Source organism: Electrona antarctica (genome assembly GCF_951216825.1).
Source record: "Electrona antarctica genome assembly, chromosome: 12".
NCBI classification, from domain to species: domain Eukaryota; kingdom Metazoa; phylum Chordata; class Actinopteri; order Myctophiformes; family Myctophidae; genus Electrona; species Electrona antarctica.
The window spans coordinates 19,480,552-19,497,703 of NC_136793.1; the positions used below are offsets into that span (position 1 = coordinate 19,480,552).

Genomic DNA, 17,152 nt, shown 5'->3' on the forward strand with positions numbered 1-17,152 from the left:
CTTTAAAGCTGTGATACAGCCTAATATGTGACCAACCGGAAGCAATAAGGGGATAAGTGGGATCGTTCCTGGCATCTTAATATGTGGTAACAAAGGAAGAATATATTAGTTACTACTGTGAACCCGTGTTGGTGACTTTTATTGTCATTCCCCGCCAGAAGTCAAATGCAAAAAGTATCGCCTTGAGGCAGATTAATCATTACACACACACACACACACACACACACACACACACACACACACACACACACACACACACACACACACACACACACACACACACACACACACACACACACACACACACACACACACACACACAGACATGCTTGGTCAAATACTAAACCACTATTTCTCACTCTCTCCCTGTCACACACACACACACACACACACACACACACACACACACACACACACACACACACACACACACACACACACACACACTGCATCCCTCTTGCACACACCTACATGTAGAACACACACACACACACACACACACACACACACACACACACACACACACACACACACACACACACACACACACACACACACACACACACACAGGCATACAGGCACACACGCACACCTACACGCCCTTCCGTCCCCGGAGAACTGTCAAGCAGGCGTTGTCTATAAAAGCTGCAGTCAACCCCAGTGGAGGTATAGACACAGCATAGCACAATCTCCCACATCACACACACAGGCACCCGTGGAAACAGATCAGCTGTGAGCTCTCTCGTACACAGAACACTCTCCTGGGATATGAACACTCTCGTCCTTGCCTGTCTCCTGTGTTTTGGTAAGTCTGGACATGTAGATGCTGAGTGTGTGTGTGTGTGTGTGTGTGTGTGTGTGTGTGTGTGTGTGTGTGTGTGTGTGTGTGTGTGTGTGTGTGTGTGTGTGTGTGTGTGTGTGTGTGTGTGTGTGTGCGTGTGTGTGTGTGTGTGTGTGTGCGCGTGTGCGTGTGTGTTTGTGTGGCAGGGATGAACCGGGCAAATACAGCGATAGTAAAATGATAGGGCACCGGATGAAGGTGGAGAAAGAAGTTTTACCACAAGGGCATGTCAAACAAACAGACTATTGAGGCATTTCAAAGAAAATATTGGTGGTTTTCACCAACTAAATGGTGCCAATTGTTTTGAATTATGTGCCAAATCTATTGTCACACACATGTGACTGGATAATCAATATAGTAGCCGAGCTGTTACTGGTTTCTACAATAACCACTTGAAATTGATCCGGAGAGGGGCGAACATTCACTGAGAATAGCCAATGTACAAGCCCACAACACGTTGTTGTGAGCTTGTACATCGGCTATTTTCGGTGAAGAGATTTGGTGTAAGGCAAAATACTAGCATAGAAGGCCTGGGGGACAAATTCTACATTATCCTATGTCTGATTTATAGATATTATACAGTTCAACCTGATAAAATGAATAGCATTTGACTTGCAAATAAAAGGCAGACAATTACTGTTTAAAACAATATACTGTCCTACAGCTGTAAAAGGGTTTGTAGGTCTGTACAAGTATCTGAATTACCGGTAATTGCCAGCAAATTCATGCCTTGGGGCTTAGGCTATGGTCACACCTAATTTCTGTGCCTTTTTGCAATGTTTTTCAATGGGAACGAAGCGTTTTCACACAGAAAGCCACGCAATGGCAACAAAATGCTCTGTTCCCGTTAAAGCTCAGGATTTGACTCCTTGATGAGGTCCTCGGGCCATGCTTCAGGTTTCTGTGTTTTGGTGATATCGTATGCATGGCCACGGAGAAAGATTAGATTCTTTATCTTCTCGGATTTTCTGATTCTATAGTTCATTTCGTATTAGACATGTATGTACTATGTGTGATTTGTGGTTGGTGTGGTTTTAGCTTTCAGTGCTGTAGGAGTCTTGGGATCTGAGGTCACATTCTCCAACGGACTGAGCCGTGTGACTGGAGGTCCGGCCTCTGGAGAGGGCCTCCAGAGTTCTCTGAGTGACGATGAGGAGCTGGAAGTGGACGACGACCTTTCAGGAGGAGCCGACATCTCCTCATCTCACGGTAAATAGCACTGAAGCAAACTCTTTTCCACTTCAACTTTTTCATATTTCTTTGAATCTTCCATTCCTTCCATCTTTTTATTCTGGGAGATCATATGCACAAAAGTAATCAGAACAAAACTAAATTAAATGCCAAATTAAAACGATCCATCAAACAATTTCTGTATTTTGGCGGACTCGTCATTGTGGGCAGTTAACCCAACCCTAATTGTCACTGACAATTTCAACTCAAACAGCTCCACTCTCTCATGGGAGTTTGGTATTTCCCTATTCTGCCTTATTAATCGACTATACTCAACATCTCTTTTATCATTGAAGGAACCCAACAGTAACATAATTATGTAAACCCTCCCAACAACCTCCTATAATAAAATCAATGTTGTTATAAATCGAGTGGTAGTCCAGATTTAGCTGCGAACACCTCCACTAACCGCTTCTCCTTTGACAGGGACGCACCACAGTAGAGATGAGAAGAAGAAGAGGAGGCAGGGAAAAGGCAAGGGCAAGAGGAGGCACAGACTCGGGAGCCAAGCCACCACTGCCTTCAACCCGGAGCACACATACTACACCGGCGGACACACCAGCGGCCACACCACTGGCCTCACGTCGGTCCACACCACCACAGAGGATCCTTGTGGCACCACCCATCTGAGCTACTGTATCCATGGCTTCTGTAAATACATGGAAGGCCTGCAGGAACCAGTGTGTGTGTGAGTACGGGCCACAGCATGAGTCGTATTCAGTGTTAATATTATCAGTGGATTTTATTTTCATTTATAGTAACTTTTGTTTTTCATAGAGTATGCTATTGTCCATTGCTTTCTCAACCTGAAATTGTACTGTACATTAGCCATGCCAGGGAGGGTTCGCCTTGGATGAGCGGTACGTATTTGGGTTCTCATGCGGGCGACCCAACATTGGGTGCTCGACTGTCTGGGATCATAGTTAGGGGTGCAGGTCAGAGGGGTGAGTGAATATACTGTAGCAGAGTAGCACTGCCTGAAGTACAGAAGCCTAATATCTCCATTGACCAGGGGAGAAATCTACTTTGGATAAGTGGTAGATGTTTGTTTTTCAGATTGACCCTTCCTTCGTGATAAATATGATAAAGTAATTAACTATGATCAACTTATTGGTCTTATCTACCTGTTTCCACTCCAGCTGCATGAAGGGTTATGACGGCGAGCGCTGTGGGATCCAGCTGTTGGAGACGAAGAACGATGAAGAGGAAGGAGGCGGATCCGAGGTGGTGCAGACAATCTTGGTGGTCATTGCTGTAGTCCTGTCGATTATCAGCTGCACTGCCATCCTACTCATGACATGTGCACAGTGAGTGTTTAACACGCATGCACGCACGCACGCACGCACGCACGCACGCACGCACGCACGCACGCACGCACGCACGCACGCACGCACCAAACCAAACCAAACCAAACCAAACCAAACCAAACCACACAGCACATGGTGGTATGCTGAGACCAGATTTAGAGCTTGGCTTGGTATAAAGAATTACCTATCGTTTATTTAGGTCTATTTTTGGTCGAAACAGACAATTGCAACTTTGAGGTGACTACTCGTGCCAGGTGCATAAAAGTAAGTACCTGTGTGCATGAACTTGACGCATTTTCATCGGATGTTCACCTATTTTCACCAAACGTTTTGCCTATTTGCCGCGTCTACAGTATATAACGTGCCCAGAACTGGGATGACAGGGTTCATGTGGTTATGGATGTGTGTGCATGACGGTGATACCCTCCACTCCCCCCAACACACGCTCCACATGAAAAGCCAACATCCTGCCCTCAAACACTTCTTGGCATCCGGACACACTGACACATCCTAAAGCATATAACACACCCAAACACACCCTGTACTCCACGATTGCTCACTGACTTCACTGGGAAGAGTTAATGAACTGTTAAAGCTTTACATTTCCCAGTGGTTGACCGAACATTCGGTACTTTGATGTGCTTAACAGTACACAAATACTTCTTTAACACAAATACCTCAAATATATCTCATCGGAATGATCAATCTCTGATCAATGTTTATTTTGCCCTGCTGATGTTGTTATTAGTGGCTTAGAAAACTCAGTAGGTTTAATATAAATGTAAAATAATAATACTCTATTTAGTCTAGTATGTGTGTATTTTATCATGTTTACTTAAATGTTACCTTTCTAACAACAGTCTGTATTCTATGTTAACTGGAAAGGGCTTAACGTAGATACAGGTCATATTCTCAATTCTAAATCAATCAGTAACCACATTGCATCATAAGTAATGTCTGAATACCGAACAAAGTCAATAGTCCAGGTGGAAGCAAATATAATCAAGAGATATGGAATGATCAGTAAAAAAATCTGGGGCTTGGACAGTGTAAGTATTGTTTCAAGGTATTGCAACAGTGAAACAGCACACAGCTTGTAATATTTGTACTTTCAGTCACACAATTTATGATATTTATGATATATATATATATATATATATATATATATATATATACATACACACACACACACACACACACACACACACACACACACACACACACACACACACACACACACACACACACACACACACACACACACACACCATCTGTAAACATGATCAAGATACATGTTCATTTGAAATTTGAATGATGGTTATTGTCTCTGCTTTCAGTTACAGGACACATAAGAACTTCATGGCAGCCTACCTGGGAACAGGAACGGAAGAGGAGAAGCTCCAGAAAGCCGTCAGTGATGTCATGGTGTGAACGGTGCGTGTCATACAGTAGTTACGCTCTTTAGCCTCTTTAAACTGTACAAAGACTGTACATGTGCTCACGGAACACGCACAGGATGCTGTTAGACGGCTGGGTAAAAATAGACGGGTAATCTGTTTTTAAACACTGTACATGATGAAACAATTCAAATTAGGTCATTACAATCTCCTACAAATAGATGTTGGGTGTCAGTCACTAGACATGAGTGTGATGCCAGCCAGACAGGAGCGAGGGGGAAGGGGGGGCACTAGAGTAAAAGCGCACGTTGTGTTTTTGTTATTGAATGGACAGGATTGCGCCACATGAAGAGGAAGTCCCTTCAAGATGGATTAGACTGAATTAGTCTCATCTACACCATGCTGGTGCACACTGAACATTCAGGGTGATTCACCCATGTATCTACGGACATAATGCTGCACAATAACAGCTCTTAAATACTAACGTGTGCACCCTCAGGCACCCAATTATTCCACTTATAGTAAGGAGCTGAACATACAGTATGTGGTCAGGCCTCACACTCTCTCTTGCACGCAACACACACACACACTCACACACACACTCACACACACACACACACACACACACACACACACACACACACACACACACACACACACACACACACACACACACACACACACACACACACACACACACACACACACAAACAGGCATACACACAAACAGGCGTACGCTCAGACATCACGTGTATACACTCCAGTCAATGTAGCCCACAGACAAAAACCTATAGCCTTAAGGCTTAAGCAAAACAATGTGGCTACTCAACATTCTCTTCATAGCATACCTGTCACTAAATTATAGGTTCCGCCCTTAAGAAAGCCTGTCTGGTTACCCACGTAAATATTACAACACTTGAATGTGAAAAAATATAGACAATATTTCATCATTGTGAGTAATTTACTCAAAAACAACTTTTCAACTTTTTCCACTTGTTTTTCCGCTGGCTATAAAACAAAGCCTGAATGAAGGCAGCACTTTAGTCAACAATATTGGCTGGATTTCAGGATTTCTTCAAAATCTCTGTGATAAAATTAAGTAAAGTAACTGAAGTCCTCTAAAGCTCTAAGTACTTTAATTGTATACTTTTACTTTTGTCAAGTATCTTGGGGTCAGCCTTATTCAGCTCTGTTACCTGAGCATAGTATGTTTTTCACTCCATTCAATCACAAAGCAAATGTATCCTTTACCTTTACTTCTTACCAGAAGCTTATTGCGATAATCAATCCATGGAGACCTCCATGATATTTTTGTTTTATGGTAGGTCCATAGCAACACCAAGGCACCTATAAACAAAGTGCTTATGACCTATCTATAATACTTTTATTATATCTATGATGTGACTGTATGTTTCCTTATGCTTATTTAGCACGCAATTTTGTAAAACATTAACCGTTGTAAAGTTTATTTTTATACAAAAATAGCATATCTACAAGTTCACAACTGCAACATAGTGTGAGATTGTAAAACGGCTTTTTTCATTACTTGTGAAAAACTACATGTGGCTTAATTGCTTAACCACTTGCCTATTCTGGGGGGAACATTTGAAGGAAAAAAACTGTTGTGTTGGGACTTGGGAGTGGGACGAGTTGTGAGCTTGTAGCGCGGCTATTTTGGGCAAAGAAATTTGGTGTTGACAAAAGAAAAGCGGTCCAAGTACAGTTGTAACTCAGGTTAGAATAGGGGGTTTAAGTGCTTAAATGACACGCTTCCCTGTCTCTCCTCACCCAGGCCTAAAGATGGGATGAAGTCCAGCCCTGCAAGAAGAATGACCAGCCCACTCGCCACTGCTCTAGACGCTGTGCAGAAACGCTGCCCAGAACTCGCATAGAATGTAATTTATTTGAGTGCCATATTATTTATTGCGGAGTAATGTGTGTATGATATAGTGTATGTACTGTATGCATGTCGGACCATTGTCATGTTTGTGAAGATTTCAGTGGAGACGTTGAGCGTCTCCTTTATACGTCTCTATTATGGCTAGGTTTTATTTATTTCACTGCTGTTGTCGTTGTTATAGGTCAGAGTTTTACTCTCATTATGTCACGCTGGAAAAGGAGGACGATGGAATTTGATCATCATTAAAGTCTCTCAGTGTTAGATAAAGCATGTGATTGCCGTCGGTGTCTTTTGTACTTTGAATGTGTGTGTGTGTGTGTGTGTGTGTGTGTGTGTGTGTGTGTGTGTGTGTGTGTGTGTGTGTGTGTGTGTGTGTGTGTGTGTGTGTGTGTGTGTGTGTGTGTGTGTGTGTGTGTGTGTGTGTGTGTGTGTGTGTGTGTGTGTGTGTGTGTGTGTGTGTGTGTGTGTGTGTTTGTGTGTCATGCTGCCACCTCATGGGTTATGTGTTTACATTCTTTTCTGTAGACGCATCTTATACCACTGTTGGATGCTCATACAAACACAGCAGCATTGTGGCCAAACACAGATGTAAAATGCAGAGTACACTGTGCAATCCTGAGCATTACCCTAACCCTGAGTGAGACAGTCCAAATACAACCAAATCGACACTTCCTTATGTAGAGTTAAATGACTACTCTGACTTTTACTGTGTAGAGGCCAAGAATAACTTTGCAGTGAGATAACTTCACAGAACTCTTGGTGACATTACGCAAGAAATGTAACACATTGACACAATGGAATGAAGCTCTTTAGACACCAAATGGTGTATCTATCGCACGTCCCAAATTGCAGATGTAAACATCGAAACATGCTATTGGTGTATGGAACTTTTTTTTTAACTTTATTATCTGCAAAGATTTCCATTGCAGCAACTGAGTGCTGTTTGTAGACATAAGGTTGGTGAGGGGTGCGTTAAAACGACCGGATTAAGGTTGGTGAGGGGTGCGTTAAAACGACCGGATTAAGGTTGGTGAGGTTGCGTTAAGGGTTGGGAGAGGGTTAAGGTTAGTTTTAGGTGTGCTGCCCCGTGGGAGGTTAGGGTTAGGGTGAGGGTTTGAGATAGGTTGTAGGACTAATGACTGCATGGTCTAACCAATGACGAGTCTAAACTAAGAACTGCACCCTCTTAAACTAATAAATACAGTATCGAGAGAAATGTTCTAATAGCCAAAGACAAATAAGATCTGATAAGATCTTTCTCACTGATAAAGACTCAAATAGAAAGTGCAGACAATAATACTTGCCCTATAAAGCCAAAGTGAAGTAATTACGAGGGGGGGGGGGGGGGGGGGGGGGGGGGTGGTTGTGGGGGGGTGGCTGATATTGGGTTTAAAAGTGTTTCAACCGGTCAGCCAAATGAGATATTGACAAATAAGTGATATCTAACTATAAATGCACCAAGTCTCTGTACGTCTGTAATCCACGTAACTCGAGAACCGTTCGCCCCACCGACTTCAAATTCGACACACGCGTTCCACCACACCCCCACAGGGAGTGCAGTGCCCGGTGTCGAGTTGATCGGACCTACGGTTGTCCAGAACTGCCGAACTGCCACAAAAGGCCTCTACCAGGCCACAAAAGGCCTCTGCCCGGGCCAGGCTCCATATGTGGGCATGCCTGACACAGAACTCCGCTCTAGTCTAACTATAAATGTACGTATACGTCTGTAATCCACGTAACTCGAGAACCGTTCGCCCCACCGACTTCAAACAGTTGTCCAGTAAGGCCTCTCTCTGCTCGGGCTCTGGACAGGGCCCCTGCCTAGTGTCCATATATGGAGCTGGATTGTTCTGACGTCATTCTGATATCTGCATAGACTCCATATTTGGGCATGCCGGGCATGCCTGACAAAGAACTCCATATATGAGCAGAAATGGGACACAGACATAATATCTGAGTGGGGCATGCATTTCCAACTTGCATCGTTCCAAGTAGGCCAGTGCCCAACAAAATCAAAATCACCAACACTAAATTGACCTTTGGGATACACAAATAATTTGGTGGGTTCAAAAACGTAGTTACTGCACTTTGGCTTTGTAGGGCAGAATAGTCTGTGTATAACCGTATAGTCCCGGATTTCCAGAAGGTGTCATACTCGTTTCCTGTTCCAGTTAATTGTCTCATGCTCGACAGCCGATTTAAACTGGAAACACATGAAGGAGACATATCATGTATTTCTGGTTCATATAGGAAAGATACGGGAAAATTAACTGGAACAGGATACGGATATGGCACTTCCCAAACATGGGTACAGAGGCTATTGACGTCAATCAAATCAATGGAATAATGATTTGTTCATATTTAGTGTTACAGTTACACCATAAATTATCGGGAAAGATATCTCTTGATTATTGCTAACATTAGGACTGTCTAGATACAGTACATGCAATTAAAATAAAACAAAACATGACATTTAGAACATTATAATCTCTCAGTTCTTATCTTCTGTCTGCTGTATATGTAAACACAGACATCTAGTGTAGTTATGTGTTGCCATGGTGCTGAAGTGTTTTGAATGGAGGAGTGACATCCTACCTAGTCTGTATGAATGGGTAATACTACAAATAGAGAGGTATTTGAACTGGGAGAAAGGTGGATTCTCTCTCTCTTTCTCACACACACACACACGCACACGCACACACACACACACACACACGCACGCACACACACACACACACACACACACACACACACACACACACACACACACACACACACACACACACACACACACACACACACACACACACACGCACACACACACGCACGCACGCGCGCGCGCACGCACGCACGCGCGCACGCACGCACACACACCTACTCATAATTAGAAAGCTCATGCCAACAGTGTGGAATAGAACACATAAAAGGCACAGAGGAATGCAAGCAAACAAATATTACCTCCATTATATCACTGCATAGTTCGACACAAAAGATCCAGTTGCATACGTGGTTGTGGTTCACATGAAAGTGGCTTTATATTCGCCTGATAAATGCTAACTTAGCCGGTTTTAACAAATGAAAATAATTCAAAGAAAATGGTCGGCCTCTAGGATAATGTGACTGACTCCTTCAAAAAAGCTACAGAATACTAACTTATTTTTAGGAGATGTCATTAATTTACATAAAGGCATAATCACACATTTTGAATTGAACTATTTTGAATGTACAGTATATGACCTTCACATTAATGAATGAGTAGCAAACAGCTTGGAATAGTGATGTGCCATCATTTGATCTTCAAAAATAACTCTATTCTAACGAGCCACTACTCTAATGATGTAAAAAGTTATATTATAATTAAAGTTGACACGTACTGTAAAGACAATACAATTCTAGATTACCGGTACGGTTCCTTTCTATCTTTGCCAATCCTATATCCTATACCTCCACAGACCTCAAAGTCTACCAGTTGACTCTACTTGTGAGAGCACTAGTGCGCTGGCACAGACTCACTCAGGGAAAATCTATTCTGCATTCAGAAAATGCAGGACCATATCGATTTAAACATAGTCCCAGCTTTGGCTATATTATAAGTTAACATAGACAATTTGTACATTCATTGCTTAATTCTGTATGGTCTTCTCTAAGTCACCTTGCTACTGCCATTCCACTTAGATTGTTAGGCTATTTGTTTGTTTTTTTAGTTAAAATAGCATACATTTCTATTTAGTTCTGATCTGTTAATATCTATAATCATTTGCCCTAATTTTACAACAGCTTTGAACTCAAAGCGTTGGCATTGGTGTGACAGATATCTTCAAGTATCACATTTAGCTCACTAGCAAGTGAGATGGCTGCACCATGAAGAAGGTGTGTTCATTATTGGTACATGTGCATGTATCTTGTAAATAAAGCTGATACTTATTTTAACCTTTAAGCTGTTATGCTACAGCTATTTTTAGTTCTTCAATAAACATTGCTGCAATTGTTGGTAGATAGACGTATGAGTGTGGTTAAAGGAGTGTGGTGTTATGTGGCTAGTGAATGTGGAAAAGGCGAGGCCGCATAGATCAGCCCAACAGCCATCAAACACATACAGTATCACCGACACCTACGTACAGTAGGTGATGCAGTCAAGGTAAACATTAACAATAGCTTGACCCTCAATACACTTAGTTGACAGCTCCATCACAAAGATGCTTTCCAAGACATACTGTAGGCCTAACAACCAAAGTTTTTCAGGCAGGATGCCGCATTTGCGGCTCAGCCAATCCCACAAAACGATTCCACAGCAAGCCAATTAATCATTAGCAGACCACTTTATCGAGCATTTCTTTCCGAAGCTGATGTAGATCAGTGTTGTCGGCTCTGCTGTCACGCTGTGGAGTCTGTGTCCACAGACTCCACATAGCTGATGTGCCCCCTTCCCCTCCTAGCTGTGCCTATAGGGTTGGCTCCCACATGCAGCATCAGAGTGGGCTCACCATCAGTTCTTGGTGTCTGACACAATAGTGTACCAAGTGAAGTGGTTTATATCATCTTACAGTATCTCTCAGGTACTATGTATAAATATGTTTTATTTTATTTTTATTATGTATTTATTTCAAGCAAAAGCTTGTGAATAGACCCACAAAGAAGAAAACCCTTTACCTGTACTTTTTGTGGTAAAAGTGCTTTAAAACTTAATTTATTTTCCTCCTTGATCTCCTTACCCCTTTCTTCTTCTTTCTTTTTGTTTCAGTTTTGTTTTAATGTATTTGATTTCAAATAATGTTCGAAATAAACTCTAAAATCACAGAATGCACACAATTTTTTTTTTCGAATTTCACCCACTTTTTAACCTGTGAGTCAAACTCATGACTCATGTACAATAAAGCTGTTGCCTTACAATCCAGGAAGATTTTCTTTATTAGTAAATTATACCACAATATATTTATTTAACCATTTGAAGTAGTACGTGGAATGTAAAACTGTGTTTTCAGAATAACTTAAATATATATCATCATGCACTTAGAGCTGTCGCAGTGGCTCACAGTAAAATTGTTTATTTAGACATTTCTATCTCTGAGAGTGTAAACATGGGTACATTTGTTTATATTTACAAAATAAAATGAATACTGTGAATTTTACTCTCAACATTGCAGAATAGAGGGTATGCGCATGCATAAAGTGAGTCGCAAAGTGAGTTTAACGTCGTTTAACGTTGTTTAATGCAATCATGACTTTTCTGTTTGGATGTACTGTATGGGCTGTCAAGGCCAGAAAGTATTTTTTTGCCACTCAGTAGGCGTTCCCGCATAACTTCTGGGTATGATGATGTCACGTGCATACCCTAGTGAAATTCTTAACTGCTCAATCATGAGTCAATCATTTTTTTATAGTTGTTTTGATCCAGTTGATGTGTTTTTTTGAAAGAAAGGAATACACTCCTGGTTTGTTCTTCTGACCACATTTTGGGGGGCCAAAAGAAGTAACTGCTACTAACACACCATTGCACTGCAGCGGACCACCAGAATCACCCTATAGGGAAGAAGACAGCGCAATTATTAAATAACATCCAAACGTTAAATAATAGGTGCTGAGCAGAGTAGTGCCAGACCAGTAATAAGTCAAATTCAAATTCACCTTGATTTAACTTAACTGTGACGCTCGGAGAAAGAGAATATCTATATCTCTGCTGTCGGGAAGAAACCACCTAACTCCAAAATGTTCATTTTTCAGAAAATGAAAAAAATCTGTATACATTTTTCAAAAAACAAAAGCAATACTGCCTCATCAAAGTTGGTGTTGTGACTATATATTGTCATTTGTCAATTACTTGCATGAGAGGGGGAGAGGTGGTGGAGTTAGCTGTTTTAGCAGACAGTCCAGGGTCCAATGGAGTTAGGTGGTTTCTTCCCGACAGCAACGAATATACATGTTGTTATACTATACATTGAGTTTTTTTGTTAAATAAACATTTGACCTCTTATTTAAGTTATTTTATACCATTTTGGAACCGAAATAGGGAACCGTTAAGAACCGGAATCGATAAGCAGAACCGGAATCGGTACCGGACTCGCAAAAGTCCAAACGACACCCATCCCTATGTTGAACCCTCATCACATTTGCATCCTATAAATAAATAATAATAATTCTCAGTGATATATACCTCACATGTGTCGCCACTGTCGCCACCAGCACATATCATGTTGTGCGTGATGATAGGCTTAGAGTTGTAATATGCAGGTGAGTTACACTTCACTCTGTCAATGACAGTCACATTGACAGACATCAAAACATCAGACATCTTGGATTGTTTCTTTGTGTATCCGATTGTCCTCCCCCATCCAGCCACCAGACAGGTGGAGCCCGCTGAAGGGTCCGGGGCAGATTTTTTAGATACTGCTAGATATTTGACTGTCTTCGTCTTCTTTACCGGTTTATCAAGCTGAAAAAGAAAAGTACTTGGAATTCTGGATTCTTTACTGCATGAACATAAATGGTAAATTTATATAGCGCCTTTATCCAAGGCGCTTTACATAGATTGTGCATTACATTCACCCATTCACACACACATTCAAATGATTCATACACCGATGGCAGCGGAAACCATGCAAGGCACCAACTAGCACATCGGGAGCAATTAGGGGTTCAGTGTCTTGCTCAAGGACACTTCGACAGTAACTCTGGAGGAGCCCGGGTTCGAACTTGCAGTTGCCATCCAGGCACTCTACCCCTGAGCCACCACCGCCCCAACATAACTTATACGTCTTGATAGGGGACACATTATTGTCCAGAGACCTTCATCAGGTTATTACCAAGATAGACTGATGAAGGTCTCCATCTGTTTGTAGATTTTCATTTTAAGTCATCTCAGCAATTTATCATCACTTTACCTTCAGCAGCAAGAGGTCATTTTCCATTGTTGTGATATCAAAGCGGGGGTGAGGAACATGGAGTTTGACCTTTCGTGTTTGCCTGGAATCCTTTTCCTGATTTTTGATGGAATGCACCCCCAGAATCACCTTCTCAATTCTTATTTTTTCAGTTCTGTAAAGTTATGCCGCACAGCATTTTATAAGATAGGCTACATTGCAACAAACGAACAACATGCAGAAGTTCTACAACTACTCACGTCAAACATTACCAACACCACACATATCATCACACAAATACCTTGTCTATATGTGCTCACTTTTTAACAAAATACAAAAAGTAAATTTGGGGCATCAGTAATCTTAGCAAATGACATAAGAGACTTACTTATTACTACAGTGAGCAGCAGTCAAGACCCATTTTGAATTGATCAAGGTTCCTCCACAAACAGGTCCGTTGCTGTCCTCCAGAAGGGCCAGGTGAGGCAAGGAGTGAGGCTTTACCTCTCTGCCCCTAATTATCTCTGCACAATAACCTAGGACAAAATATTGTGATTATCTGTTGAACAATAAAATATACAGATCAACTACTAATCAATCACAACTGAATTTGAAGTTGCCAGCTGCTTATTCATTTTTGCAAAAGCATGGCTGAAAAAGAGCAGTAACATGGACAAAGCAAATAAAGCAAATAAATCACACAATAAATAACTTCAATATTTACAGGATTGGAGGTAGAGAAGGACCATAAAATAGGTCATGGCACTGATAACTGTGTAGGTCATATCTCCCTCTGTGAAGTGAAACCACGTCAACGTGTTGGACAGACTGAAAGATGCTTTGATGCACACACGCTTCTTTATATCTTGAGTTCACAGGATGTGGTCTCAGTCTGAGCACGTGTGGTGACACATTTGTGCATTAATGACACACATGTCAACATTTGAAGCTGTGAATAAGCGTTTACAACATGTTGAGCTTTTATATGCAGCGATAGAAAAAGAACAGTGTACAGTAACTTCTCTTTACACCTGCTCCCCTGGGCAAGTGCCAATATCATTGCATTATGATTATTCATTAAACTTTAATTATTGAGTTTAAAGTGGAGACAGAGGAGAAGGTACAAAATAAAATCCTGGAAACACTCATAAACTCCCAAGTTAAAAGTATTTCTTTCCAATTTCTCTGTTTTAAATCTAACTGTCTATCAGTCCGGCTTTCGATCCAATCACAGTACAGTTACCGCTGTCACTCTTGTAACTAACAATATCATCTCCGCCTTAGATGAGAGAAAACATTGTGCCGCCCTGATTCCAGTAAAAAAGCTATTATTGAGTCCACTTTCCTCTCGGTCCTGGACTACGGGGACATTATTTATAGGTCTGCTGCTCCTTCACTTTTAAAGCGGCTAGACACTGTCTACCACTCTGCCTTGCGGTGGACTATAGGTGATAGTTATGGTACCCACCACTGTGCACTTTATGAGAACTCAGGTTTTTCCTCTCTGACTGAAAGGCGAGATTGGCACCTATTTTTATATAAAGCCATTGCTGGGATGCTCCCTGACTATATTTGCTCCATGATGGAACTGAACAATAGCACCTATCAGACCCGCTCTAGTGATTTCTTAAGGCTCAAGGTTCCTCAGACCCAGACAGAGTTGGGCAAGACAGCTTTTTCTGATTACCCTGATTTATAATGTTGTGTTTGATGTATTGTTTTGTGACTGTATTGTGTATTGTATACCTTGTCTACGTTGAAAATGAGGGCTTGCCCTCAACTGTATTTCCGAGTATAAATAAAGGTGAGAAATTAAATCACTAAAAAAGGAAGGAATTAACATGGAAAATCCCAGAGGGCAATGCCAATTGCTACTATCAAACAAAATGTTTATCATTTTGTTGATCCTCCCCCACCTGTCCTTCCTCTTCGATGTCTCCCTTTTGACTGATACCTGTCCATTCAACAGGCCCAAGATTAAGGCTCGGCCCCACCTGGGCCCTCATCAAACCCTGTACACTCAAGACACTGCCCCCGCTGCCACCATCTCCATATATGGAGCTGACCTGTTCTGACATTCCATATGTTGATCTGACCTCATCAAACCCTGTACACTCAAGACACGCTCCATATATGGCCAGTACAGAATTCATTCCATATGCCTACAAACAGAGGCTAAAAAGGGAGCCGGTCGTTGAGAAGGAAATCCGAATCTGGTCTGAGGACACAGACGCTATGCTACAATCCTGCTTCTACCAGACTGACTGGGGGATGTTTAAGAACGCCGCTGGGAATAACATCAACGAACTCTCAGACTCAGTCACTGGCTTTATCAGTAAGTGCATAGATGACATAGTCCCAAAAAAGACAGTTCGGATCTATCCCAATCAGAAACCATGGATGGACAGCGGAGTACGTGCACATCTGCATGAACGGGATGCTGGTTTCAAATCTGGCGACGTGGAAACGCGCAACACGACGCGCGCGGCCCTAAACAGCGCCATCAGGAAGGCGAAAAAGGCCTACACAAAAAAGATGCAGGACAAACTCAGCAATGGCGACATCAGGAGCACATGGCAGGCGGTACACACCTTGACAGACTGCAAAACAAGAACCAGAAGCGAGGTGAACCCGCCTGCCTCCCTCCCCAACGAACTGAACACTTTCTACGGCCGGTTTGAGATCAGCCCCAACCGCGGCAGCCAAGCGGGGCCATCAGCAGCACCAGCAGAGGAGAACCCTCTAACCATCTCGGAGAGAGAAGTGCGTACAGCCTTCGCACGGGTCAACATCCACAAGGCAGCCGGACCTGATGGGATTCCAGGCCGGGTCCTTAAGGCATGTGCAGACCAGCTGGCGGGTGTCTTCGCTGACATTTTTAACCTCTCCCTCTCCCAGGCTGTGGTCCCTGCAGGGTTCAAAATGTCAACCATTGTGCCCATTCCCAAAAAGGCCAAAGTGACATGCCTGAACGACTGGAGACCTGTCGCTCTCACCCCGATCGTCAGCAAGTGCTTCGAGAAACTGGTGAGGGAATACATCAGCTCCACGCTACCTGCCTCGCTGGATCCGTGGCAGTATGCATACCGCAAAAACAGATCCACCGACGACGCTATTGCCATGGCTCTCCACACCGTCCTCTCGCACATGGACAACAAGCTGCTGAAGGACAAATATGTACGTATGCTGTTCGTGGACTACAGCTCAGCATTCAACACAATTGTCCCAGCAATACTTGACAAAAAGCTCAGAGACCTAGGGCTACACCCAAGCATGTGCGACTGGATACAGGACTTCTTGTCCAACCGACATCAGGTGGTGAGAATGGGCAGCATCACATCCGACCCCCTGACCCTCAACACCGGAGCACCCCAGGGATGCGTGCTGAGCCCTCTCCTCTACTCCCTGTACACGTATGACTGCATAGCCACACATGTCTCCAACACCATCATAAAGTACGCGGACGACACGACAGTGATAGGCCGAATCGTCAACAACGACGAGTCTGACTACAGAGAGGAGATCAAATCACTGGCACTCTGGTGCCGGGAGAACAACCTCTCTCTTAATGTCGACAAGACCAAAGAACTGATCGTGGACTTCAGGAGGCCGCGGAGAGA

General features: G+C 42.7%; 2 protein-coding genes across 2 annotated transcripts; one reads left to right on the forward strand and one right to left on the reverse strand.

Annotated features, from left to right (window-relative positions):
• The first annotated feature begins 704 nt into the window (after window positions 1-704).
• areg (amphiregulin) lies at window positions 705-6,843 on the forward strand. Its single transcript, XM_079515401.1, has 6 exons — window positions 705-805; window positions 1,880-2,050; window positions 2,498-2,759; window positions 3,211-3,378; window positions 4,716-4,812; window positions 6,568-6,843. The coding sequence occupies exons 1-5, from the start codon at window positions 769-771 to the stop codon at window positions 4,807-4,809; spliced, it is 732 nt and encodes a 243-aa protein (XP_079371527.1). The 5' UTR covers window positions 705-768; the 3' UTR covers window positions 4,810-4,812; window positions 6,568-6,843.
• Window positions 6,844-11,960: 5,117 nt separating this feature from the next.
• On the reverse strand, window positions 11,961-14,348 carry LOC306934324 (granzyme A-like). Its single transcript, XM_079516895.1, has 5 exons — window positions 14,257-14,348; window positions 13,921-14,068; window positions 13,554-13,707; window positions 12,827-13,105; window positions 11,961-12,195 (listed from the first exon to the last, which is right to left on the reverse strand). Exons 1-5 carry the CDS (start codon window positions 14,315-14,317, stop codon window positions 12,043-12,045), a joined length of 795 nt encoding a protein of 264 aa, XP_079373021.1. The 5' UTR covers window positions 14,318-14,348; the 3' UTR covers window positions 11,961-12,042.
• Window positions 14,349-17,152: the final 2,804 nt, after the last annotated feature.

Bases quoted from the DNA above. Each gene is read 5' to 3' on its own strand.
- areg (XM_079515401.1), top strand. From the start codon at position 769: ATGAACACTCTCGTCCTTGCCTGTCTCCTGTGTTTTG. The intron at 2,760-3,210 runs GTGAGTACGGGC...TTTCCACTCCAG, and splicing joins CTGCAGGAACCAGTGTGTGT to CTGCATGAAGGGTTATGACG. The intron at 3,379-4,715 runs GTGAGTGTTTAA...CTCTGCTTTCAG, and splicing joins CTACTCATGACATGTGCACA to TTACAGGACACATAAGAACT.
- LOC306934324 (XM_079516895.1), bottom strand. From the start codon at position 14,317: ATGACCTACACAGTTATCAGTGCCATGACCTATTTTATGGTCCTTCTC. The intron at 13,708-13,920 runs GTAAGTCTCTTA...ATAACTTTACAG, and splicing joins GCTGCTCACTGTAGTAATAA to AACTGAAAAAATAAGAATTG. The intron at 13,106-13,553 runs GTAAAGTGATGA...TTTCTTTTTCAG, and splicing joins ATGACCTCTTGCTGCTGAAG to CTTGATAAACCGGTAAAGAA.